General features: G+C 48.1%; 1 protein-coding gene across 3 annotated transcripts in view; it reads left to right on the top strand.

The window, feature by feature from the left end:
* VAPB (VAMP associated protein B and C) overlaps positions 1 to 27,836 on the top strand; it is a 50,563-nt gene that overhangs the window by 8,168 nt on the left and 14,559 nt on the right. For all 3 annotated transcript variants that reach the window (XM_047770782.1, XM_047770783.1, XM_047770784.1), the window contains one exon: positions 18,974 to 19,126. In XM_047770782.1, the coding sequence (XP_047626738.1) occupies positions 18,974 to 19,126 (153 nt within the window). The remainder of the gene's footprint in view (positions 1 to 18,973; positions 19,127 to 27,836) is intronic.

Raw genomic sequence — 27,836 nt, 5'->3', positions numbered from 1 at the left:
AGGTAGTGGATTCGAGGCAGGAGAGGAGTCCTGGCCCTTCTGTTTCCCAGCCTCCGGGTGGTGGGGTGAGAACAATGGCAGTTCCTCACTAGGAGCTTAGAAAAAACTAAGTTCCTCTCGGGGTTGAATCTCACGCGGAAGGTGGAACTCTGGGCATTTTTCGATTCCGTGCCTGTTTATTCTTCCAGCAGGACTAGGGAGTAGATCCAGCCGTGTGCCTCAGGTTCGTAACCCAGACTGCAGGTGGGACTGGGATTCGAGCCAAGCTCTGTCTGACTGCAAAGCCCATGTTCTTGATCACTGCTTCGGCTGCATTTCTCCTCTTGAAAGCTTGGCGGGACTGTGGCTCACTGGGAAAGCCCGTGGTTTTCTTATTTATTATGTTCTTAGGAAGATGAAAGGGGGACTGGAAATAGGACAGTGGGAATTGAGGAAGAGGGTTGAAAGAGAAACAAGACATGAAAAGGAGCAAAGGTGCTTAGTTGTCATTGTCATCTAGTAATAGCTTCCTTGTCACTGCCTCCATGGAGGACACAGTTGTCCTGGCACTTAGAATGACTGATTTAAAAAAACCCTTTCTACTAATTTTCTTTTTCCCCTAAGAACTTTTGTCCTAACTTGATCACTTCTAATTGCGTCATTCACTTATTAGTGTTGAAAATGATGTGCTAATATTACCACCATACTTTCCTTTCCACCACCGACTGCAGGTCCTTTGTCACCTCCAGGCCTGTCACTGCAGACAGCGCGGGCTAATTGGGTGCTACTTTACCTTTTAGTTACAGCACTCAGGCTTTATAATATAGTAGAAAAAGGGAAGAAAAGGAGAGGCACCTAGGTTCTGTTTTCCGTTCCTCTCCCCTTCTCTGAGCACCATTGAGCCTTTAAAAACAACCCAGGCAATTTAGAGTCCTGAGTGTCTCGAGCCGTGTCCAGCAATTCATGTCTAGGTGGACAGTGGGTATTGCAGTCATCTCATTTCAGAAACGAGAGAGACTGGGTCCGGCCCTTGGCGGACTGTGTAGTCTGTACCTCGTTCTCGCAGCCTCTGCCACCTGTGTGCTTCGTGTTACAAAGGGAGGCTTCTGTTCCTCCCCTTGCTGTCACCCAGAGAGGGACTCAGCCAGCCTCTCCACCCAGCTTGGACCTCCTCTTCTGCTGCGTGAAGAGGCTTGGACGCAGTGCCGCTCGCTCGGTGTGCCTTCCGGCTCTGGGCTTGCGAACAGGGAAGTTCATTTTAGCTGAAGGAGAAGGATGGAGAGCCCCTTGAGGGCAGAAACTGGGGCTTGCGTTTCTCTGAGTACCTTGCAGGGCTTTGTGCGGGCTCCCAGATCTGTCTTTAGTGAGCCCTCTTGTTCTGCTTGAAAAGCTCTCTCTCTGTTCTGTAAACCTTTCCTTGGTATTCGTGGATATTCTCATCCAGTTCCAGTTTTTTCTGCGTCACCTCAAGCTGTGCACATTGTGTATCACTCACATGTTGTGTTTATGTCTCCGTCTCCCTCTGCGTGCGCCTTCCTTACTGACTGCTTTGTCTTCATCCGGAATGCAGGCTCCTGTAGGTTTTGTTTCTTTAGCTTTCCCAGTCGTAACTAAGAGCATGGGTTCTCTGCGTCCCCAGTAACCCCAGAGAGGGGAGCACCCAGCCTGCCCTCAATCATCTTTTCAGTGTTTGGTATGACCGTTTTAAATAGAAGCACACACAGGAATAAAAACAGGGATTTGCTGAAAAACCAAAGATTTGTCCTTGTGGAGACTTATTTGAATTCGCATTCTGTTGTTTGAATTGATTTGTTGGCATATAAATGTATCCTGATGGACTGCTCTGAAAATCTAAATCCGCGCTTTCTGACCTTTTTAAAGTCAGACACTGCTTTACTAATTGGGTGAAGGAAAGCCATGAGTCACTCCTTGGAGAATCTGCAGATACGCTCATTCAGAGCTTCTCAGGTAATTTGGGACGGGAGCATCACAGTTTGCACGGGGTGCCTAGCTGACCCCTCCTCTTGCTCAGAATGCCCGAGGTAGAAGAAACATGAGGCGTCGTCTAGAGCCGTCCAGAAAACGCTTGACCGTTCACTGGGGTCTCTTTATTTTATCGTATTGTGTTCTTATGTATTGGTTTGTAATGACTGCCTTGGTGGCCTTTGCCCTTCAAAGAAAGGTTGGTTCTTGTTTTTTCTCTCCTTGCCTGATGCTGAGCACAGTGCCTGACAGTTAGTCCACTTGAGCAAATACCCGAGTGTTATCTGCCTTTTTTCAAAAGAATAACTGGGGGGACCTCCCTTGTGGCTCAGCAGTAATGAACCTGACTCGTATCCATTAGGACTCGGGTTCCATCCCTGGCCTCGCTCAGTGGGTGAAGGATCTGGCATTGCCGTGAGCTGTGGTGTAGGTCGGCAGCTGCAGCTCCAATTTGACCCCTGGCCTGGGAACCTCCATATGCCGTGAGTGTGGCCCTAGAAAGCAAAAAAAAAAAAAAAAAAAAAAAAAGAGAGAGAGAGAATAACTGGGAAGTTCCCTTGTGGTTCAGCAGGTTAAGGATCTGGTGTTGCCACAGCTGTGGCACAGGTTGCAACTGAGGTGTGGGTTCGGTCCCTGGCCCAGGAACTCCTACATGCCGTGGGTGTGGCCAAAAAAAGAAAAGGAATAACTGCTTTCTCAGTCCTGTATGCCCACTCTAGCTACTCCCTTCTCTTCCTTCTGATCCCCTAAGCTTCTGGAGGTCTCCGTCTCCATCTGCTTACTGCCCATTCACTCCTCAGGTCATTCATTACCCACGAGCCTCGTTACCATGCTCTCTTCTTAATGATTCTGCTCTGTGGCATTTGAGCTCTTTGCCAGCGCGCTGCCTGGCACTTCCCTTCACGCTTGTCCATGACGTTTGGCGTCCTGAGGATGGTGCTGCGGGCACAGGTGTCCCTCCCTCTTCTTCGTTTCTCAGTTTCCCTCCCCCCTGTCCCTGGCTGTCTTTTTCCCGGTGGGCAGCTCTTCTGCCAGCACCTTGGTTTCTGACACTTGAAGGATCCTTGGCCTGACCTGAGCCTCCGTAGGGGCTGCGGGTTCCTCAGAGGCAGCGGGCCCCAGATGTCCTTATCACCACTCCCTTTTCTTTTTTCCTCCAAACTGACTCTTCCTGCATATACATCTCCCTGAATGGTACCCATGCCTCACGGTTGATCAGCACCAGCTTGGAAAGCCCACGACCGAAATCTGCCCCTTCTTTCTGGTCCCCCCAACCCCCCACGACTAATAGTTTCTTCTGGCCTTCTCCCTACTGATGGTACGTTCAGAAATGCAGATCTCAGCTTGTCTCTGACTTGCTTATGGTCTTTAAATGTCTCCCTCCTGCCAGAAGAACGAGGTTTAAATTCTTGAAGGAGACCTGGGAGATCGGTGCCTGTTGTCTGTCCTCAGGCTCTGCTCTAGCCTTTGATCCTCCGGCCCCTGAGCGTTTGCATGTGTTGCCTCCATCCCTCCTCCTGTCCCACGGCACCCTCCTTCACGTCTGTTTAACATTTTAAAGTGTAGCTGCTGTGCAGTGTGGCATCACTGTCTGCTGTACCTCCCTCACTGTTCGAGGTCACTTTCCCAACACGCTCCACCCACAGGGTATCTGTCCCCTGCGCTTATCACAGTGTGATCAGGTGTGTCTGGAGACTTGACGTCCTCCCCATTAATCAGCAAGGCCTTTGCCTTTTTCTGGACTGTGTCTTTTATCCCCCATCCCACGGCTTAGCGCAGAGCACGGCACGAGGCGTCTTCTCAGGGAGTGCATGGTGTCTGCGTCTGAGCGTGTTGAGAGAAGTGAGACGGGCGAAGGAGAAAAAGGCTTTCTGTGGAAAGGAATGGTGAGACCCATCTCCACGGCCCGCTGTGTGCCGCTGCTGCGTGTGGACCCAGTGCCTTCTGCTCAGAAAGTGGCAAAAGGGTTTTCTACCAAGTGTCGGGCACTTGTCTACCTTCTTCAGACTTATGTTTTCACTGTCCTCCCTTCCTGTTCAGAGACTTAGCACAGCCTCTTCATCGAGTGCTCTTTACCTGTTCCCTTTCTTGTTTCCCTTTTTAGGGCTGCCCCCATGGCACATGGAGGTTCCCAGGCTAAGGGCTGAATCAGAGCTGTAGTTGCCGCCCTGCACCGCAGCCACAGCCACAGCCACGTGGGATCTGAGCCTCGTCTGCGACCTACACCACAGCTCATGGCAACACCGGATCCCTGACCTGCTGAGGGAGACCAGAGGTCCAACCTGCAACCTCATGGTTACTAGTTGGATTCGTTTCCGCTGCAGATTCCCACCTGTTCCTTTTCTGTCACTTAGGGTATCTCGCTCCATCAGTCACCCTCTATTTCTGGTGACTCAAATGTCTCTTCTCCTTGATTCCTTCCCAGTGCCTGCAGACATGCTTGTTTCCCCTTCCTTTAAAAGAAACCCAAAGTCAAAAACCGCATTCCTCCAGATCTTCCCCTACTTAAGTAAATGCCTGGTTTTACATTGCAACTGAATTTTGGAATCAGTGCATCTCAATTGCTGGTTTACATCTTCGCCTTCCTCTTGATTCTCAGAGTTGCCCCTCCCTGAAGCCCTTTTGTCTTTGGCTTTTCTGGTGGATGCCCGCCCCTTCGTCGTCGTGTGCTGCGTGTTGACATTTCCCGAGCTTCTGTCCTCGGACTTTGCCATCTGACCGTCTCTCTGTTGTCTCATTAGTAATCCCTTCAGCTCTCACTTCTACGCAGAAAACTTCAAATCTCTATCTCCAAGCAGATCTTTTGATCGCTGGGCTGGCTGAAAACATCTCGGATCCAGCCTATTCCGTGCTGCATTCATGATTTATGCTCTTGTTCCCATTGGCTGTGTCTTTCCCGTCTTGGGAATGGCCCTCGCACCTGGCTCACCCAGCCGGAAGCCCTGACCTCCTCTCTCACAGCCCCTGCCACACCTCTCACACCTAGTCTGTCCCTTTGCTCCTCTTTATCCCCACCACCCTGGCCTGCGTGGAGGCCCCTCTGTCTTCAGGAGCACTGCCCTGTGGCCTGACTCCTGGTCTCTGATTTACGCTTACTTCCTTCTCCCTTCAAGGGGTCCTGGATATAGTTTCAGAGTTATTTTTCTGAAATTGAAATCAACCATGTCCTTTCTTTGTTTTAAAGCATTCCTTGGTTCCCTCAATCCTACAGGTTAATGTTCAGAATTCTTAAGCCAGCATCACAGCCTTTCAAAATTGGGCTGCACTTTTTTATTTTTAAAACAAACTCAGTTTTTATTCTCCATTTTAAACAATTAAAATATTTATGAGCTGTTTAGAATAACAAATGCTCTGACACACAGAGACATGCATGAGTATGCATATTCTTACACCTGATTTCTATTGCATGTGCGTAGAGGCAGTGAATACTCTTCAGAACCCGTGGGGAGAAAAGGGAAGCCCATTTTCCTTTCTCATACCTACCTTCCTAGAATCATTTTTTTATGTTCTTCCTTTCATTTCCTCCTGCAGCGCTCATTGCCAGACTTGTGGGGGTTTAAGGTTTTACAGCTTATTTTTATTTCAACGTAAGGTTTTAAAAAGCATAAGCAGGAGTTTCTGTTGTGGCTCAGTGGGAATCTGATTAGTATCCATGAGGTTGCGGGTTTGATCCCTGGCCTCGCTCAGTGACTGAAGGATCTGGTGTTGCCGTGAGCTGTGGGATAGGTCGCAGACACTGCTCGGATCCTGCGCTGCTGTGGCAGTGGTATAGGCTGGTGACTGCAGCTCCGATTGGACCCCTAGCCTGGGAACCTGCATATGCCATGGGTGTGATCCTAAAAAGACAAACAGCAACAACAACAACAAAAACCAGTAAAAAAGCATAAACAGATGTGGTTTCCCCCATTTCTCAGTTTGTTCCCTTCCCTCAGCCCCTTCTGCTGTGGTCATTGGGTCTCCCTCCCAAAGGCCCCTTTCACTTTGACCGGCACACACTGGGCTGACACCAGGTGGAACTGCACCTTCCTCTGTCTTCACTCTCTGGGACTCAGTGTTCAACTCCCTGCCCCCCTGTGTTTACACAGAACGCCGTGTTTTAGCTTTGACACCGTAGTCGGTGCAGCAAGAGGTAGCACACAACCCACAGATAAAAGAGTGTGAACCACGGGCCAGCCCTGTGGCTGTGAACCCAAGACCTGCTCCCTAAAGGTCACAGGACCTGGTGAAGCGCTTGACTGCTCTGTGCCTCAGATACTTCACTGTGGCCTGTGTTAGGAGGATTAAGTGAGTTAACACATGTAAAGTGCTTGGAACAGACCTGTTAAATGTTAACTAATGTCACTGTCATTTGATAATTTTTTTCTGAGATAGATCATTCCAGAGCCTCAATCCTAGAGATTCTTCTTCCCGAGTTCTGGATGGGTCCTGGGATGGCTCTCCACATGTATTTGCTGTCTTTTCAGGGTTCTGGGCAGGAGCAGTGGTGTCATCTTCCGAGCTCGAGGGCCTAGCACAGTAAGCCATCAGTTTCTTATTGAATGCCTGCAGTGTGCTAAATACTGTTCTGGATACTTGAGAGACCGAGGTGAAAAAACTGACAAAACCTTTGCCTTGGGGTCCCGTTGTGGCTCAGCAGTAACAAATCTGACTAGTATCCATGAGGTTGCGGGTTCGATCCCTGGTCCCGATCTGTGGGTTAAGGATCCGGTGTTGCTGTGAGCTGTGGTGCAGGTTGCAGATGGGACTCGGATCCAGTGCTGCTGTGGCTGTGGTGTTGGCTGGTGGCCACAGCTCCAGTTCAACCCCTCACCTGGGAACCTCCAAATGCCTCAGGTAAGGCCCTAAAAAGGCAACAAAACAAAACAAAGGACCTTTACCTTATGGCGCTCATCTTCTAGTGGGGAAGACAGGCACTGAATAAAAGAGAATGAAATGTATATAACGTGGTACAGGATAGTAGTAGGGGCCAAAGGGGGTGGGGGTGGCAGACACAGGATAAAGGGGTTTGGGAGTGGGTTCTGTTTTGAAGAGGGTAACTCAGGAATGCTGAGTTCCTGAGAAGGTGCTATTGGAACTGAGACCGGCATATAAGCCGTGTACCCCCTTGGGGGATACCATTCCAGACAGAGGGAAGGGCAAGTGCCAGGCCCCCAGGGGGCCGTGAGCTTGGCGCATTCAAGGAGCAGCGGGGTCCTTGTGCCTGCAGCGAGTGCTGAACTGGCGCAGTGGGAGCTGGGCTCCCAGAGGAAGGGAGGGAGGCCTCGCTGGTGGGCGGGCCGCCTCGCTGGTGGGCGGGCCGCAGGAGGGACTTTGGATTTTGTTGTGAGATGGGAAGTTATGGAGAATTCTGAGCAGGAGTCTTTCTGTAAGACCATGGATGGTGTGGGGAGCATAGGCTGTGGGAGGTGTGTGGGTGGTGGTATGTGTAGAAGCCATAAAGCTGCTACAGTTATTCATCCTCTGTTCGTCTGTCCATCCATCTGTCCACCCATCCATCCATAATCCTTATAGTTATCCCTAATCCAGGCCAAGACACTGTGGCTTGGACCAGCGTGGTGGTGGTGGTGGAGAAAATGGAACGAGAAGTGCTTAGATTCCAGATCTCTTGCAGGGCGAGCTGGCCGGTAGGTGGGTGAAATGTGGAGTAGGAGAGGGAGTGGACACTCAGGCAACTGCTTTTGGCCCAAGCATTTTGGTGAACGGCCATGTCTTTTGCTGAGATGGGACATGGTGGGCTTGAGGGAGGGGAGTGGGTCTCTGCTGTTTGGCCACTGAGATGCTTCGACCACTTGCAGGTGGAGATTGGGGAGAAGGTCAGGCTGTGGATATAAATTTGGCAATCACCAGTTTACCGTTAGGGCAGAATATAGGAAGGAATAATTTCTTCTAACTCAGAGCTCAGGTAAGCCTCCCCAAGAGAGAAGGCACTTGAGCGACACTTTGAAGAATGAGCGTGATTTCCAAAGGCAGAGAAAGAGGAAAGTGGGAGATACTGTTCCTCCAGGACTCACAGCCCTTTTCTCTGGCCTCACGTTGAATTGGTTTAAGAAGCTGCTGACCTAGTTGATAATCTGTTTTCACTGGTGTGGCCGCCGAGGCTCTCTGTTGAAAGGGAAACCAGAGCAGATCACCCCCTAACGGATAAACCACAGGCTGCTGTTCCTCGTTGTTCACAAACTGAAAATTCCGATTGGACCATAGAGGTGCGGATTGCGGGATGTGTTTTAGCGGCACCCTGCTGCGCGTCTGCTGTGAATTGAGATGTGTTGATTTCACTGTGGAGCCTTTTCACATGCTGTCTGTCATCTCCCCTAAAGGTTGGACTTTGGGGGGACATTTTTACTCACGCCGATACGCTTTAGGCCCTTGACTCTAATTTTGCTCGTTTATAACGCCGTCAAGTTACAACCACAACTGCGGCCACGAGAAATCGGAGCCCCTTGCTCTCCACACACTCGCAGCCCTCCTTTGGGCATCATGTCTGTCTTGATTCCTCCTGTGCTGTGTGAAAGAAAATGAGTCCTGTTTCGCCATTCTCCTGTTTGGATGGAACTTCACTTGGAGTAGGATATTATCTTTTTGTTTATTTTCATGATCACTCTAATCACAGATTTTGTTATTCTAAATAGAGAGAAATTACTAGATGCTTGTTAGTCAATGGGACAAAAATTGTGCATTGAAAAAAATCCAATTTTTCAAATAGTCCAAGATCCTTTTAGAAGTAAGAGAAGATTCGTACTAGTCAGGTGTGCCATTACCTTAAAATAATCTTCATCTCGGGCTACCATAACCTGTCTTGGTGCTGGGTAGAGGTAGAGTGTACAAAGCTTCAGCTCTTAATAATACTTTCAGCCATTTTTCTAGTGAGGAAAAAAAGTGCTGCATCAATGAAAACTAATATAGTACATCTCTCTCGATGGCTTAATGTCTCTAGTCTTCAAAGTTCTTACAGCCGATTTTGTCGCAGTTTCAGGTTTGGGTCTTTATTTTAAATGAAGGAGACCACTGCTATTCTAGACATGTTTTAAGTGATAAGCTTGATTTTTATAAAAATTGCACAAGAGTGGCTACTGGTGGGGATACATTGGTTTTTGACAGCTCCACAGTTCCGGATTCTGCAGGGCATTCTGGCAAGAAGAGCATTCTCTCAGGACATTGTCTGGATGTAACGTAAACTACAGTTTTCTTTATGTGGGGAAAAAAGTAAATATAGATAATGGAATAAACACCAACATACAGAGTCACCAAATGTTACTAACTTGTTTGATTTGCTTTCAAGTTTTTCTCTAACACACACCCTGAGAGTCTCAAGACACGTCTGCCTCCACACCTCCCGTCCCGCTCCCGCTCCTCCCCGTGTCCCTTGCCAGACAAGCCGACCGTGGACGATGGCCATTTTGTCCGTGTCGCCTAATGTGGCGGCACGGTGTGTGTCTCACTCGACACGCCTTTGAGACCCCTCTGTTGTGGAAACGCGGGTCTCTCTAGTTCCTTCTTTTCGGTCGTAGAGTAGTCCTTCCTCAGAGCCCAGTTTTGCTGAGTAATGATGGCTTATGTATTCTGCGGACCGGAACACAGCTGCAGAGATCCTCTCGCTTCTCCGGCTGTTCCCTGCCGTCGAGCTTTATGTCTTTTGCAGGGGGCTTCCCTGGGTTTGCTCTTAGTCTTCCGGCGGTCTCTCACCTGCTGCTGGATTCTTACCCTGCCGTGGGTGCCTTGAGGTCTAGGCTTCCCTCGCATGGAGTTGGTGGGAGACCGTGTTCTTTCTTTTTGCTCCAAAGGAGCTGGGAAACTAGTGAGTTGAGTAAGCAGCCTTAAAGGTTCGTGTAGTTTATTTCAGTCAAGCGGCTTCTAGTGTGCCTTTCTTTGATGGCATCATTAGTGAGTATTCTTGGTTTTGATTCTCCTGCTATAACAATGGGTGTGATATTTCTCAGCAGCTGGCTGACTCCCAAGTATAGCAGGTAGGTTACTTTATTAATTTAGAACACTTTACATTCTCAGATTTCTTTTGGAAAGTTAGGCGTGTGTGTAGTATTCTTTATGTGTGGTTCTTTCAAAATAGGAGATTTAAGGCTTTCTGCTGAAATATTGGAATCCAGTATCTGCTGTTAAAGACACATTGATTACCAAGTTTTAATTGTGTTTCTAAAGCATTGATTTAATGTGTGAACTAAGAGTGAAATAAAAAAAAAAATAGATTAAGAAAGAATCATCTCCCAGTGTCCTAACTCTTGGATTCATGGTTAGAGGGGGCAATTATAAACAAAATGATCATAGAATAATAATGACGAGGCCTCATTGACACAAATGAACGTTTTTAATACCTCCAAGCTGTGTATGAACAGCACAGGTACGTCATGGCATCAGATCCACGTTACGGAGCAGGCATCTGTTTATAGGACACGTGTCTGAATCGCCTCGTGCCGCCTCTGAGGAACGTCTGACGTCCGCTCGTGCTGCACACACTTAGGGAGCTTTTACCATGTGTGTCTCACGGTTCTTGGCTCAGAGCCTCCAGTGGTGAATCATGTGGAGGTCACTCTAGGTGGGAGACCTCCGGGAAGGGAACACGTGAAATTCCAGTTGATGGTACGTGCCCTGTGGAAGATGAAAGGGGGTCACTGCTGCAGAAGGAGCAGCAGGGGCCTCCATATCCCTTCATCCAGACCTGGTGGCGCAGACAGGAGGGCGCGCGCAGGAAGAGGAGAAGCACTTCGCATCACGTGAACAGGTGGCGTGGCCGCGCACGCCTTCATTCAGCATTCAGCGTGCACCATGGAACATCTGCCCGTGTCTGGAAGTGATCTGGGGCAGCTGAGGACCAGCAGTGCACGAGACAGACAGAAAAGTTTGTGTTCATGGAGTTTCTGTTCCAAAAGTGGAAGACGGACATAAATGTGGAAAATAATGTGAGGATTTGGTGCATTGCGGATGGGTAGGCAAAGCGGGAAGCGGGTGGGTACCTGTAATGAAAATGGACTAGCAGAGGCTAAATTTTCAAGACATCTGCAAGAGACCCAGCAGATTGTTGCTTCATCTTGTCGGTTCCCTCCCCCCAATTCGAGATACCTTTCCCTTAACACAATCTGTTGCGTTGAAACCTGAAGCATAATTTTATTGTCTTAACAAAATCCATCATCAGTCCTAGGCTTCTAGAGACAGATTATTACCTTCCCAGAAGGTAATCTTTTCAGAGCTGAAGTGAAACATGGTACCGTGTTTTTTGGGAAGGGTTGAAGAAGAGAGAGATGTGGTAGCTAAACTGGGCTTGCAGGAGTATAAAATCCTACAGCTGTTTTTATGCGGAGTGGAAAAAGCTTTAAGTTTATATCTGGAAAGCTGAGCCCTGATAGATTATATATCAAATTGGTATATAACTCATTTGGTAGCACATGGTTTGAGTTGCAAAGTATCGCAGCTACATCAGGAGAAATACTACAAAGGAAGGATATACTTGCAACGCCAGAATTCGGTGAACTCCAGAAAAAGGAAGAAAAGCGAAACAAAGCCATCTTTATTCATTTATATATATGTATATATATGCATCTATGTATACACTCTACATTAAAATCAGTATTTAATGTCTAAAAATTTGGGAGGGGTGCCGCCAAAAGTGAATTAATGTGAAAGCCAAGTACTTGTTTACCTTTGTTTTTGAAAGGAAGAAAGACTTTATTTTTTAGAGCAGCTTTAGGTTTGCGGCAAAAGCGGGCAGAAAGTAGGGTGGGTCCCCGAATGCCCATGTCCCCACATGTGCGCAGATTCCTCTGCCGTCAACACCCCGCCAGGTGGCACATTTATTACCACTCATGAACCCGCCTTGACGTCACTGTCCTCAGAGTCCACCTCAGGGCTTGGCCCCCGTGTCGGACAGTCTGTGGGTTTTGATAAATGCACGATGCCGTGTTCCTACCGTTGTAATATTGTCCGGAATGGTTTCACTGCCCTGGCAGCCCTCTGCACTCACGCTCTTCGCCCTCTCCTTCCTCCCTGCCCTCTCGACCCCTGGCAGCCACTGTCTCTATAGTTTTGCCGTTTCCAGGATGTTATAAAATTGGCATTATAAAGGATCTAGTCTTTTCAAATTGGCTTCTTTACCTTAGCAACATGCATTTAAGATTCCTTCGTGCCTGAATTTTCATGGTGTGGCAACCATTTTCGTGCCGAATGATGTCCCGTTGTCTGTAGGTACCAGTTCGTTTACCTGCTAAAGGACGTCATGATTGCTCTCATGTTTTGACAGTGTGAATAGTTCCCATAAATATCGGGGTGCAGGTTTTTGTGTGGACGTGGTGTTTCACCTCCTTTGGGTGAATACCAGGGAGTATGATTGTTGAAATGTGTGAAAAGACTGTATTAGAGGGTTTTTTGGTTTTTTTAATTGTGACAACCAAACTGTCATCCCAAGTTTCATACCATTTTGCGTTCCCACTAGCGAGGAATGAGAACTTTTGCTCCACGTCCTTGCCAGCGTTTGATGATGTTTGCGTGGTAAAATTTGGCCATTTTGGTAAGTGCCTGTCAAGTGTAATACCAGCTGCATTGTTGCATTGCTGTTTGAACGTGCAGTTTCCCAATGACATATGTTGAACATCTTTTCATGTGTTTATTTTTGTCATCTGTGTATCTTCTTTTCCATCTGTGTATCTTCTTGGCTGAGGTGTCTGTTCAGATCTTTTGCCCATTTTTAAAGTTGGGTGGTTCATTTTCTTACTGTTGAGTTTTAAGTGTTCTTTGTGTATTTGGGATGACAGTCCTTTATTTAATGTTTCTTTCACAAATGTTTTCTCCCAGTCTTTGGCTTGCTTGTCTTCTTATTCACCTTAGCAGAGCAAACATTTTTAAGTTTAATGAAGTCCAGCTTATCAGTTTCTTGTTTTTGTTTTTTTTTTTCTTTTTTAGGGCTGCGCCTGAGGCATATGGAGGTTCCCAGGCTAGGGGTTGAATCAGAGCTGCAGCTGCTGACCTACACCACAGCCACAGCAACGCCAGATCCAAGCCATGTCTGGGACCTACACCACAGCTCACGGCAATGCCGGGTCCTTAACCACTGAGCAAGGCCAGTGATCAGACCCTCGTGCTCATGGATGCTAGTTGGGTTTGTAACCCACTGAACCACAACAGGAACTCCCTCAGTTATTTATTTATTTATTTTCCATGGATTGTGCCTTCTGCGTTATAGCTGAAAAGTCATCACCAAACCCAAGGTTATCTAGATTTTATGTTACCTTCCAGGATTCGTCTAGTTTTATGTGTGCGAAAATATGTATATATATGTGTATGTGTGTGTTTGTGTGTATCTGTCTGTCTTTATTTTCTTGTTGAATTAAATTATTGAGCAAAAATCATAACCCTTGAATTCTGTCTGTGATGTACAAATGAGGTGACAGGATATGCTTGAAGTTACATAGTTAAGTAAGGTCAAGACTGAATTTTGAGCTCACTCGGATTTTTCCCTGTCACTTCTTAGAGTCACCGGGACCTGCATACTTAAGTTATTCTTTTGTAAAAATGGTCATTTGCATTTCCTGAAAAGGAAGCGTTTTGTTGCAGTCTTTTCCTCCATGGATCTCAGAATAGGTGATCACAAGACAGAAGTACTTAAACCATGCATAGCTTGGTAAAATGTTTAAAGACTTAATGGAATTCGTGTTCCACAAAATGCTCTCTTGATTGATAAGTTTATGCAGCCATTTTTGATGTATCTGGAGCCCGATGCCTTAACCGCGGGGAGGTTTGCTGGATGGTGACCTTCTTCCCTGACCTTTAAACCAGTGCCTTCTCGTGCTAAGGCTCCGTTTTGTAAGTATGACAGAAAAATTAACCATTCCTCCTTTTTCTTTTAATGCTATGCATGTTGCTACTGGCATTGTATTATTGGCTTTCTGAGACAGGTCAATTCTAGAGCTTCTTACTGTCTTAAAATACACACGTTAAGATGACAGTCAGCCAGACCTGGATGGAGGGAGGAGGTGAAACTGTGCTCGGTTTTCTCTTACACGTTGTAGAGCCTGTCAAGAAATTACAGTCAAGTGAGTTAATGCTATTCATGAGCATCTGTCAAACTCACACAATTTTCATAGATGAGTACGCATAATACAGGGCGTAAAGACCATTGTACACATTGTTAAAAAGGAGAAAAAGGAAAATTTTAGGAACATTCCTGATTTCTCCCCAAATTGCAGTTTCATTTTTTTGACCCCTTAGTTTACATTTTAGATGTTAATTCCTAAAATAAATACAGGATAAATATCTGAAGTAAAGACTACAAGACTAGAGAGAAAAATGATTAAAACGATGTGCTGCGCTTCTAGAGATACCAATTTTTTTTTTTTTTCTTTTCAATCTCTTGAAAGAAAAAAGTCTTAACTTTTGAACTGGATTTCATTTGTAAAATTGACACTGTACTCAGTAAGTGTTTATTTTTTATTTTTTTTTTGTCTTTTGTCTTTTGTTGTTGTTGCTGTTGTTGTTGTTGCTATTTCTTGGGCCGCTCCCGCGGCATATGGAGGTTCCCAGGCTAGGGGTCAAATCGGAGCTATAGCCACCGGCCTACGCCAGAGCCACAGCAACTCGGGATCTGAGCCGCGTCTGCAACCTACACCACAGCTCACGGCAACGCCGGATCATTAACCCACTGAGCAAGGGCAGGGATCGAACTTGCAACCTCATGGTTCCTAGTCGGATTTGTTAACCACTGCGCCACGACGGGAACTCCTGTAAGTGATGTTTAAATTCATTGTTGATATATTTGCATGTTGGTATAGTAAAATCCCATTTTTTACATAATGCTTTCATGGAAATGGCAGTTTTATGAAATGAAAGTGACTAGTAAAAATCTGAATGGTGCTCATAAGCCCTTATATCATTTTTATTGAGGTTTTTGTATATTCCAATTCATTAATACAGGGGAAAAGGAGAACCACTGACATGGTTTATTTGCTATAATTACTCAAATTGAATAGAATTTATTTTCAATAAAATTTTTAGAGTAAATCGCCCAGGGTGGGGAGAGAGGGTTGGCCCATTTTTTACAAAATGTCTTGATTTTTACTCATGAGACTTTGCTGTTTTATCAGTGATGCTCTTCACTTTGTATATATTTTTATTTTCGTTTCCTCCAAATTTTTATGAATAAAACCCTACATAAGCCCAAGATATTTCCAACACTTAAAAGCTCAGGATTGAGTGTATCTGGGATATTTATTTTATTCTGCTTATTACTACAAATACTGTTTGTCTTTTAAGAGTTTAAACTACTTTTTAGGTGATTCATATAGGTTGAAATACTATTTAGATTGTATGTAACATACTAACTGATGGAATTTCCAGAACTAGATTAGAGTTTACAGTTAAATTTGGCTTATTTTTGTGGAATACCTAGAAGAAAAGGGTCAACGCAGAGAATAAACACACTTAAACTTATCCGGCCCCCACAGAGACGCACAGACACACCTCATGAAGCAGGGTGAGTGAGGAGGAAGAGGCAGGAGAAACGGAGTTGGAAACAGGTATTCTCAGTTTCATCACAGTGAAATCTTGCCAGCACCCCTATTTTCTGCTCTTGGTATCCTTCAGACCACTTAGAAAAATCTGTTTTTTGCATGTGTTTGTGGGGCATTACGAATTCTTGGCGTTTTGATCCGAAGATGCTTCCATGTTCTTGAGACGGGAGCTTGTTGAGACAGGTAGCTTTAAGGTACGCCTGAGGGTACGCCTGAGAGCTCTACGGCCTGAGAGCGTATGAGCCCCCTTCAGATGGTCAGTGGGAGAGAGGAGAGCACGGTTTTCTCCCGTAGGCGTCCTAGTTGAGAGCGCACCCATTTTCAGGTCTCTCACGTTCTTTGTCTTTGCGCCCGGCATTGTGGGGCCATTTGAGCTGGAGCTGTGCTCACGTGGCATCCTTGTGCCGGGCACCTTCTACGTGAGGGCTGGGGGATGTGTGGGGGGTGGTCACGCGCGTGTAGGTCTGTCTGAGCATGCGCGTGTGTGCAGGTGCACATGTGTAATTGTGTTCTTTGGTTCCAGAAAAGCAGAGTGGTGTTTAGCTGTTCTGTTCTCTTTTACCACTGCTAAAGTGATAGCCACCCTAGGCAGGCAGAGGCGAAATGGGAGACCAGACCCTTCTCCATCGGCATTCCGCCTCCGTCTGCAGTGCTGGGGAGAGGAGCAGGGTGGAGTCCTGGAGAGCTGCTGCCTCCGTAATTCCACAGAGACCGCCTCAGCCCCTGTCCTGTTTCTCCCTAAGGCCAAAAACTTGATACAGGGTGGAGTATGCTTGGCACCTGGCTTTCCCTCGCTGTGGTTGAAAATCCTCTTGGGGCTCAGGGTACCTCCCCTCCTGGGTAAGCTTCTAGTGCTCTGGAAGGAGATAGATGACTTAGTGTGTGGAGAGAGGGCTGTGTGTGCTGGAATCAGCCCGTGAGCTCAGAGACCTGGCCTTTCCCACATCTGGCCACAGTTGCACCTACAAAGTGCCTCCCTCCCGTGGCTTCCAGCCTGACTCCCAGAGAGCCAGAGGCAGGGCTTATTGGAAAGGTAAGCAAATGGGGAACCTCCCCTTAGGTGTCTTTGCTCAAAGAAGGGGAATAGCTTTTAGTGTAAGAAACGACAAAACAAGTAGATAGCCCAGCAGCATAGGTGTTCCTGCGGCAGTGTGGCGTATGCCTTCTAAAATCACCTTCTTACACGGAGAGGCACAGTACAAGCCTCAGGACTTAGAGGAACAACAAACGAGGTTAGGTGCCTAACACGCGAAAACTTTGTTGGTCTCACACACAAAGATCGGAGCCTAATAAACGTAGAAGCACAGTTTTACACACATTAAATGGGTAGGAAATATATGACCATTGCAATAAATATGGCACTTTACCTTGAAGAAGACCCGAAGGTTGCCTGTAGAAGTGGGCACTGGAGGAGCCGCAGCCTGTGAGGTGGAGGAAGGCGGGTTACCTGAACTCGCTGGCAAGGTTGGCATCCCCAGGTGTGGGTGGGCGTGGCTCCCTCCCACGTGGTGAACTGAGGCAGCTGGTAGGTGGTTGGGACGTGTGCAGTTGTGTGTTTGTGTATTTCTCTGCCACCCGGTTCATCTGGATGCAGTGTTCTGTGTTCATTTAGCGTTTCTTGCAGACAGAATCACACATAAGCAAATGTGAAATTCATTTTATGCTCAGATTGTCCTCCTAATGTGCACATCAATCACATTGGAACAGATGCACGTTTTCAAAATAAGCTTTCTAGCAGAACTGGCACCAGTTTATTTTATTTTGGAATTGAGTCCCTTTTCCTTTCTTCCTGTTCACCCTTATTGATTTCTTAATTTATATTTGTTAAGCCCGTAACAGATTGATTTTTCATACCCCAAGCACCTCTGAAGGCAAGAGAGCGGCCTGAGAGCGGCCTGAGGTTTCGCCAGCGGTTCTCCACGCGGAGGTTTCCTCCTTGGCGAAGGAGGAAGCCCGTCTGGCTATCTCTCAGAATCCGTCCCCCACACACCCCTGTACTTGTTGCCAATACCAGGCACGGAAGCGGGCAAAATATCGTCCTTCTCCTTGGCGTCTTGAGCAAGGCCCAGATTGAAATGGCTTTATCGCGGATCTCCTTAGGTGACCCAGCGCTGGGTGTTCTTCGCTTGTGAGCAGAGAGCACAGCCCTCCTCATCCCGCTTCGCAGTTCCCTGCGAGTGTGGGGATGGGAGGAAAGCCCGCCGGGGCGAGACCCGGGCGTCCTCGATGTTCGGCGCGAGCGGGCGCTGCAGAGGACCTCAGAGGTGCTGTGCTTCAGCCGCTGCGTCTGACGCCGCGGTGAGCGCCAGCGGTCAGGCGTCACTGGCACGGGGAGGAAGAGCAGGTGTCCGAGGTGTGTGACCTCCCCCGCCCACGCGTGTATGTACTGCTTGTGCGAGCGGGACCCGTCCGCACGCGTCTGCTTGTGTAAAAGCCCAGATGAGGTGGAGGGCCTCCCACGGTGACTGCTGGTTTCCTCAGGGGCCAGGGAGCACTTACTGACTTCCTCTTTATACATCTTTTATTGTTTGGCTTGTTTTAAGAAGCATGTTTTACTTTTTTAATTAAAAAATCTAATAAAGTAGAAAATGAATAAATAATAATAATAAAAAATACCTTCAGGGCCCTGAGCTTTGTTTCCGTCTCCCCAGCAGCCTGGGTCGTTAAAACCGAATGTGGTGTCTCGGGTGTGGGCTGCCCAGCAGACCTCTGCACTTGCTGTAGCCTAAGATGACAGGAACTCTTCTGTAGCAACGCTGTATTGTTGGGGGGGGGGGGGGCGCGTCTAACCATTTACACCTCAAAATCTTTCTTGCGTCTGCTGCTGTCGGCGCACTCTGCCTTTGGTAAGCATTTTGGACCCAAGTCTAGACCTTTCCGTTCTCTGGCTGGATTCCATCTCGTTGTGGAAATCAGGGCTCAGCGTAAGTCAGGAACTGGCCTTGGATGCAGGTTCTCTAGTCATGGGTCCAGACGGCCACGGACGAGCATGAAAACTAGTGTGACCACGCACAGGTCGCCAGTCCTCCTGCGCCTCGGTGTCTCTGTCTGGCACCGGTCCTCCAGTTGTGAGGCTTCAAGGCGATGCCATGTGCTAGAAGGCTTATTACTGGGTTAGGTGCTGGGTGGCAGGCGTGGCAAGAAGGTGGCGAATTTTGGCTGTTCCTCTTAGTGTGTCAGCCCCAGCTCAGCTCTCCTGTCCATCACGATGGGATGCTTTTGGGTCTAGAATCGTCCTTTCACCGCATTCCATCTCCCTCCTGACTGGAGCGTCGGGCGGGCAGCCCCCGAGACGGTCCCCGTGGCCCCATCGGGCAGCCCCCGAGACGGTCCCCGTGGCCCCATCGGGCAGCCCCCGAGACGGTCCCCTTGGCCCCATCGGGCAGCCCCCGAGACGGTCCCCGTGGCCCCATCGGGCAGCCCCCGAGACGGTCCCCGTGGCCCCATCGGGCAGCCCCCGAGACGGTCCCCGTGGCCCCATCGGTCTCTGTCTGCTCCCGCAGGTCCCTTCACCGACGTGGTTACCACCAACCTAAAGCTCGGCAACCCGACAGACCGGAATGTGTGTTTCAAGGTGAAGACCACGGCCCCACGTAGGTACTGCGTGCGGCCCAACAGTGGGATCATTGACGCGGGGGCCTCCATCAATGTATCTGGTAAGTTCTGAGAATGAAGGCCAGCGGGGGTGCTGCAAAGCCCCTGGAAGCGGCGGGATTTCTCAAAGCTTTTATTCATAGGATGGCAGAGGAAGACAGCAGGCTTCCCCCCAGCCCTTCGCCTTCTGATTTAAGAAGCTTGGGGGGGTGCCACTCGCCTATTGTTTTCCCATAATTAATGAATGCTCTTTGGTTTAATGCTTACAGCCTTCGTGCCCCAATGGTAACGTAGAATTAAAGTGGTAACTTCAGGCTTGACTTCAGAATGACTTTGGTTTTCACTCCCTTGAAATTAAATCTGCCCTTTGGCAATAAATAAAAAAGGGCTAAACAAACTTAATTTTACTTTGTGGGAGAACGCTAAATGGAGTTATTTTCTTATTTAAGCTAAATGATTTCTGACATTAAGCTCGTGTCATTGCCAATGATTGGTAACTGCACTTTACTGATGGTGGAAAGCTAAGGGAGATGAAGGCTGGGGAAATTGGAATATATTCAAGGGTGCAAGTCTTGTGCTTGTCTGATGGGTTTTTCCCCCTCCGTCTGGGAGCGTCTGTGTTTCCCAAAGTCCACCTTTTGGAGAGAAGCTGGGAAAGGGCTGAGATTGAGAACTGGATTTTAGAACTAAGGCGGTATAAGTGATGGGTTTGAATTCAGGTGTCTTTCAGAAATGGAATGAACTTTGAGCTCATTAGAACTTCTGGACCCAATAGTGCCTTTGTGTCTGTGGAGGAGCACGGGGTGGGGTGTGCGTGTCCTTGAGCTATCAGGAGGCTCTGTCACAGAGCTCTCTGCATCTTTAGAGGCTACTACTCACTTGAAGTGGGTACCCAGCCAGCTTTTTTCATGACAGATTTTGATTGTGATACATTTGGCTATTCATTTGACACCTAAAAGAAAATGACTCACCTCTTTGGAAAGATGTAAGGTGTTTCATTATCTGATCATTTCTGCAAACCCTTACTGCCTCCGTCCGTTGGTGTGTCTCGTTACTGTGCGCCCTCACCAGCTGGCCCCTGCGTGCTTCTCTCTGAGGCTGCAAGGCCTTATCGGGCTCTCGAATCGGGTTATTATCCCGGAGAACTCAGGAGGCTGGGAGCCAGCGCTTGCTGAGAGTCCCTTCTGTGCTGGGCCTGTACACACATGATCTCATGTAGTTTCTGTTATTTGCCCTGTCCCCCCCTCATACTAAGAGGGAGACCAGTGGCTATAGGCTCACGAAGCTGGCAGGTGATAGAGCCAGGATGTGGGTCATTCTCTCTGGCTCTGGCGCCCAGACTCTGTAAACCGCAGCTGGGGAAGGGAGGGACCCAGGAGGTTGGCGTTTCCGCACCCCTTGGATCTGTTTGGTTTCGGTTTTTCTCCTGAAATCCGGGACAGCTGATACCTTGTAGTTCCTTATTTTTGATGGACTTAGTTTTTTCCACATCAGATCTGAGCAGCGTTGTCCGGAGATGAGATTTACTGCGTTTCGGAGTAAACAGGCATGCAGCAGCACAGCTTCTGAGTAAAATAGTCTCAACAGGCAGTGTGCAGTGTAGGTGTGCTCTCTGATGGTAAGTATTAGTTTGTGAGTGTATCTTTCGGAAAGATTCAGCCTCCCCTGTCACAGGGATAGCTTTAAAAACTCGGGGCATTCCTTTCGGTTTGTTATTGTCTCCGTCAGGAAGACCAGGGTTTTGTGGCTGCGGCCTTCCTCTTGCAGAGGAGGTGGAAGGGGACAGAGAGTGGGCTGACCAGCTCCAGTCACGTGGGTGATGAGCAGCAGAGCTGGTATTCGAAGCCAGTTGTCTGTCCTGATCTAGTGGCTCTTTGGTGACACTAAACTGCCTCACCAGTGTTGGGGGTGGCCTCACTTACAAGTGAGTAGAAAACAAAACACCCCAGCTCTCACGATGAAATGGACTCGGGGAAAAGCAGTTGACGACAAGACGCTTGTGTGTCTGTGGCCTTCCTCCTAAACAAACGGGATGATGTTTACATGTCAGGAAGGACTCCTTTATTTTTTATTTATTTTTTTAGTCTTTTTGTCTTTTTGCGTTTTCTTGAGCCACTCCCGTGGCACAGGGAGGTTCCCAGGCTGGGGGTCGACTTGGAGCTGTAGCCACCAGCCTATATCACAGCCATAGCAATGCGGGATCCAAGCTGTGTCTGTGACCTGCACCATAGCTCATGACAACACCGGATCCTTAACCCACTGAGCAAGGCCAGGGATTGAACCCGCAACCTCATGGTTCCTGGTCGGATTCGTTAACCACTGCGCCACGACAGGAACTCCGACTCCTTTATTTTTATTTGGTGTGTGTTGGTCTCAGTGCTTGAGATGCACCTAGGTGGAGCCAGGGTTCGTTGCATTTCAGGGACAGCTCACCAGTCAGTAAACTTTGCTGCAGATTTCTGTGCTGTGCGGCCCTGTATCACTTAAGAGACATTCATGTTTTGGGGTGAAAAGCATTGCCCTTTTCCAGGGGTCCTCTCACAGTGCAGCTACATGATGCCATCTTCCCTCCAAAGGAGGGTCCCAGCGGACAGGCCCTGTAGACACTTGCAGGCCGGCCGTCCCTTGTCCCCATGTGTGTGCATGGCCAAGCTCAAACCCTCTCTACTCAGAGATCCCTAGATTTGGGGTTCAGAATTCTGCACAGGCAGCCCAGCCCTGCTGTTTAAGCTGCTGGCTGATATTTGGCCAGTACTTGAGCTTTTCTAGGTTCTAGTTTTCTCATTTCTGAAATGGAGAGAGAACGGTATTAGCCCACAGAGTACTTACCAGTGCCAACATTTTTAACTGGAAGCGTGCTATAAGAGTGTGATTGAGTTTTTCTTCCCCAGCTTAGATAAAAACTAGCTAGTTTTTGTTGAAGGTGGGTTGTACATATTTGAATTGCCTTTTTATAAATTTCGCGTATTTTACTCACTTATGGAATTTTTCTAATTTTAATTTTAAGAAAAATTTGTATTTTTCTTATTTCTATAATACGCATCTGTTTTATACTGACAATTCAGTAGTAAATTTCCAAATACAATCTATAAAAAGGCAGCCATCGAGTCAACTTAAAATACTACCAGCCTTGTCCTGCAGAGGAGGTCCTTAAAAAATGAAAACCAGACCACTCCATTTTGTAAACTCCAGTGATAAAGCTATAGTTGGAAACGGGTATAACCTGAACTTCTGTGTCAGTAGGTGAAAATGTGTGGACGTCCCAGAGGGGTCCCGGGGGTCTCTGAGGGAGTCCTTTTCTTTGCCCTTTGGAGATGTGCTCATTTCATCCCGTTCTGGTAGCCCCTTCTGGGATATGTGCCTGTTGGGGAGGCCGTGCGGAAGAAGAGGGGTGCTGGTGCTTTGGGTTTGCACTGACTGGCGCGGAACGCCATGGTTTGGGTCCCTTGCCCCTTATTCCACACCGCCTGCCAGAGATGGTTTTGAATTATTCCCATCTGGACCTCAGCAAAATGGGCACACTTAAATGGAGATTGGAAAAGAGGAGATTGGATTTTTTTCCCCCAGAGGTTTTAAAGGCAAGGAAGATGGAACTTGTTGAATTAATGAATTGTTTGAAGCAGTGGGGGTCTCCCCACTTGTTCTAGCTTTACAAAATTAGGTCTGTTTTCTGAACTGTCTGATGGGGGAATATTTTTAAGGTAGATAATTTCTGAAAATGTCTTTGTGGTAAGCTGTTCGTGGTTGTGATTGTTTTTTAATCCTGCAGTTTAATAATGAGGGAGTTTTCCATTAATTCCAAACCATGTTTGCCGGAGGACCCAGCAGGTAAAGTGGTAAAGTTATGGGCCCATCAAAAGTACTTATGCTTGCTGTAATGTGATATTAAGTTTAATATTTTTATAACCTTCACTGAATTCTAATTTCACTAACGTAGCAAGCACGCTTCCATTTGCAGTTCAATTATGCACATTGGTTGCCTGTGTACCAAGCAAATTAGAAATGCAAAATATCTGTGTTGGGGCGTTGGGAAGCGTCATTAAAGATACCAATATTTAGGTACAGATACACTTTCCTAAGTGTACCTTGGGAATTGAAAATGGATTCAAGACAAACACACACAAATTTTCTAGTGTCTGAGTCTGTATTTTAAATTAAAATTCAAAGACTTAAGGAGCAGTGTTCATTCCTGACATATAGCCCTTTTCAGCACTTATTTCAGTCACATTTGAAACATAAAGTTCTTGAGGACAGAGGATGAATATCAGCAACTCTTCTTGGATGGACACATTGGGCAGTTAATGTAATTGGGTACGACTGCAATTGCTAATTAATCCTTTTAAGATTTTGCTGACTCCGTGTAATGGAGCGGCCTGCTTGCCCTGGACCAGCCAGCCTTGGGCTGCAGCTTTGAGGCGATTGGCACCAAAGTGTAAGTGCCCTGCCCTTCGAGAAAGAACTCAGACATTCGTCCGTCAAGAGCTGGTCATGGGAGCTAAGTTTGGGAGGTTGGGCATCTTCACAGCAGCATTCTTCTTTGTTTGATTATTTGCGTTGGCAGTCACTGACAAATGAAACCCTTTTATAAATGATTTTCATGAACCAGGTTTATTCCTCTCAGATAAGAACAGTTTTCGTTCATGCTTAAAAGATGTCTTTCATCTTTTTCACCAGATGAGATTCTGGTTTTTGGGGTTTGTTTGTTTGTTTTTTATAAGGGAATTGCCAACAAAAATTCAACTTAGTTGTGCTTTTAAAGAGTTTTTAAAAGTTTACTGTGATATTTCAGTTTCTTAAGAAGAACCCTGTGTTTCACCTTTTATCAGTGTGACCCACATAGTTTCCCGATTTACATTCCAAGACGCTGGTCAGGAGGCCTTAGCAAGTACTCTCTGTTCGGCTCCCTTAGCAGGAGGGTAGCTTCAGCTCTGCGGCCTGGCTGAGGAGCAGAAACTAGGCCTGGCCCTGGAGCCGCCCAGAGTAGGGTGCGTTTCGCTTATCCCAGTTCCGTGCACGTTCATACCCCTGGGCGCCCTAGTCTTGACACGGCTCTTTAGACTCTGACTTTAGGCTCCCCTTTCACCCCGTTCTGAGGGCCAGCCCGTCCCAGGCCGGGAGGAAGGAGTGAGCACAGTGAGGGGCTGGACAGGAACAGCCCAGAGAACAAGCACCAGCGAGAAAGCAGTAGGGGTCCCGAATGCCCACTGTCCCTGCTCAGTGGATCAGCCTCGGGAGACCTGGCTTGCAGGTCATGTCAAGATAGCCCATGACGGCTGCTCCTCGTCAGAACACGCGCGTGCTCAGGGAAGGCCGTGTGGTGTTGCACTGCAGAGCTAGTGGACCTGGGAGAGCGTGTTGCAGTCCTGAGGGAAGACGTGTATTTCGCAAGATCTTTTAGAAGAGAGGGGTCTTTGGCCAGTGCCTGTATATGGCGCACCTCATTTTCCGGTCGTGCTGGAGTACATCGGCCCCGCAGACTCGGCACAAATCAGTTCTTCAGACGCGAGGTGTTTGAGACCCGAGTCGGGGTATGCTGAACTGGAAAATCCTATAGAGAACGCAAGGACATATGTGTATAGGTAATATGTATGTCAGCTAATATATATGAACAGGTAAGATTAATTGTTTACTTGCCAGACTCAGTTCCATCCATGGGTCCCTAAATAGGCAGAGGTCTGGGAAAGTAGTCATGGTTTCAGCATTTTGAGCATCCTAAAGGAAGTAATAAATTTAGTGGTGATAAAGGCATACATACAGTGTAACTAAAATGTCTGAGTTCCTTTGCTTTAGCTTAGAATTCTGTCACCCCATTGTGGCAACATCAGTTATCTTAAGCCCATGACAGAACTCTGGTTTGTCTCTGATTAGTTTCAAAAAAAAAAATGGAGCAATGACTTCATTATTACAGCATAAATGCAATTTGGTAGAGAACAGTCTTTTGATACAGGCATGAAAGCAAAGAGAGATAGTGAGGACAGCCGTGATGAGAAGATTGGAAGCGGTGGTTTTAAACCCTGAGCAGAATAGTGAGTGGCTCTGGGAAGTAGGGCGGGAGAGAAGCCGAGATTTCTGGAGGGAGCGTGATTCAGGAGGGCTTTGAATGTGGGGAGGGAAAAGGGTGCACGCTCTTCAGCCAGCGAAAAGCTGCAAATTAGTTCCCAGGATGTGAGATTGCAAAACCCGAAGTCCTGGTCTCAGCTTAATTGGGTAGAGAAGGCGAACATGTGGGGAGCGCTTAGTATCCTCAAGTGCAGGGGTAGAAGACGACCCACAGTAAGAAGGAGGGTGTGAGAGAGCGTTCCAGCAGGCGCCGCAGTGCTGGGAGAGGTCGCGGAGCACCTTCTCCAGGCGTGGTTCCCGGGCCAGCAGCATCTGCATTACCTGGGACGCGTTAGAAATGCGTGGTCTCAGCCCCCTCGCCGACCTGCTGAGTCAGAAACCGGAGGTGGGAGCCTGCCACCTGTGTGTCCCAGGCGCTCCCGGCGGTTCTGATCATGCCGAAGCTCGAGGTCCTCGTTACAGTCAGACTGGTGGAGATTCAGAGTCGGGTTAAGCCCTGGAAGGTCTGCCATCCTGAGATGTGCGGAGGGCAGGGGGTCTGAGAGGAACGTGCCAGCCACCTGGGGCCGCTGTGTTAAGAGACTTGGGGAGTTCCTGTTGTGGTGCAGTGGTTACCAAATCCGACTAGGAACCGTAAGGTTGCAGGTTCCGTCCCTGGCCTTGCTTGGTGGGTTAAGGATCCGTCGTTGCTGTGGCTGTGGTGTAGGCTGGCGGCTACAGCTCCGATTGGACCCCTAGCCTGGGAACCTCCATATGCTGCAGGAGCGGCCCTAGAAAAGGCAAAAAGACAAAAAGACAAAAAGACAAAAAAAAAACACAACGACGAAGAGACTTGGGTTCAGACAGGAGAACACCTGGGTACACGTGTGTGTACCGGTACGTGTACACGCCCGTTAGACTGCTGAGGGCCCCGCTGGTAGATCATACCAGGAAGTCTGAGAGAACCAGACTGTGGACTTGAGTTGATTGTCTTTTACGTGGAAATGGGCTTTTTTGTGGAGGGTTTCGATCTGAGGAATATCGCGATGCTCACGAGGAGGTGTTCGAAGGGAGGTGAACTCTGTGGGGTTATAGGGCCGTGCAGGCCGCCTGTTGGGGACGGTCTGGTCGGAGAAGCTTAGCTGTTGGGGAGGCCTGAGCAGAGGTGGTGGTCACGCAGACACAGAGAGAGACACTTTACAGGCAACACTCTGAGAGTAAACAAAACGCTGAAGCGTGTGCGTGGTGCTTGTTAGCCTTTGTTCATTTGCTCCGTTGCCATTATGATGCAGATGAAAATGATCTGTGACTTGCTTGGGTTCTCATAGGAAGCTTTTATGCTGCATTTAATCAAGTCATCCTTTCTCTGAGGGGTGTGTGTGTGTGTGTGTGTGTGTGTGTGTGTGTGTGAAGCAGCATAAATTCTGCATTTCTTCAGAAGAAAGTCCGGTCTTATTGATCCAGCGCTCGTGACCCTGAGGGCCCTTTCCTACCGGGATCTCATTTCTGCAGTCTGCAGCGCAGCAGACATGTATCACAAAGCGTTAACGTTGGTGCGTGGTGACCTGGTCTCCAGGCCGTCTCCTGGTAACAGGCTTCTTTTTAATGCAGTATCAGCGATAGATTTTAAAAGTAGGATAGATGGTTCATTTAAGAGGGTTTTATCATCAGTGTCTCTGGTATTCAAGTGAAATAAATTAAGTTAATGGGAAGCTCTTTTATAGCCTGTCATGGAAAAAAGTACATAATTTCTGTCACAATTTGCATGTATGGAGCTGAAAGAACAAACGATTAACAACATTTATTCTGTCATGTTCTTGTGAGTTCCAGCTAATAGGGGATAGCAAATTGAATTTGACACGCGATGATAGTAGCTGAGAAGCACAAACTTCTGGACCTGAGTTGGGGGCTCTGTCAGGTAGAATGCAGATCCTGGGGCCAGCAGGGGTTCATGAAGTTCCACAGGGTCTGGGTGGCTGCTTGACGTCCTCACACCTGCTGGCCAATTTGGGGCCCACAGGAAAACGGAGCTGGGAGGCAGCAGCATGACCCACTGCTCTAGAGAGAGAGACCCTGCAGAGGGGGAGGGGCAGGGCACCTGCACTTCCTGCAGGCCAGCTTCTCACTCACCGTTTAATTGGCAGCTCGCCAGCCTCACCAGTGCATAGGGCATCTGTGTTTGCATTCCATGAGTCCCCGCCTCTGCACAAGGGAGATTTGACCTGCCAGCTCGGCTCGGGCTGTCCCTTCCAGTGCTCCTCCCAGGTGACTGGCTTCCACCAGTGCCCTCTTCTTGAAGGCCTGCATTCATATTGAGCTCAGAGCCCTAAAGCCAAGTTATGTCTGCTGGAGCTTCTTCCAGCTCTGCCCTGTGGCGGCCTGGCAGGAAGGATGCTGCTCCAGGCCTGGCGTTGGGCTGACGCACCTGTGAGGTCCAGCCAAGGTTGGCAGGGCATCTCAGCACCCTCCTGCAGAGGTGGTGCGGGCAGGTGCAAGGTGGTCTGGTTAGAGGAGCCCAGGGGACCCAGGCCCTCTCTGTGTGGGACCAGTGCTCCTACATGTGCGCTTCTGTCTCCACCCGAGGCCTGGCACGTCCTGGGTTCAGGACTTGGTTCGTGTGAAGCTTTTCCTTTTAAACTGCACATTCTGGAGTTCCCGTCGTGGCGCAGTGGTTAACGAATCCGACCAGGAACCATGAGGTTGCGGGTTCGGTCCCTGCCCTTGCTCAGTGGG

This window comes from Phacochoerus africanus, chromosome 3 (assembly GCF_016906955.1).
Source record: "Phacochoerus africanus isolate WHEZ1 chromosome 3, ROS_Pafr_v1, whole genome shotgun sequence".
Classification (NCBI taxonomy): Eukaryota; Metazoa; Chordata; class Mammalia; order Artiodactyla; family Suidae; genus Phacochoerus; species Phacochoerus africanus.
Note: the sequence above shows the minus strand (reverse complement) of the source record. Positions and strands in the feature narration are given on the sequence as shown.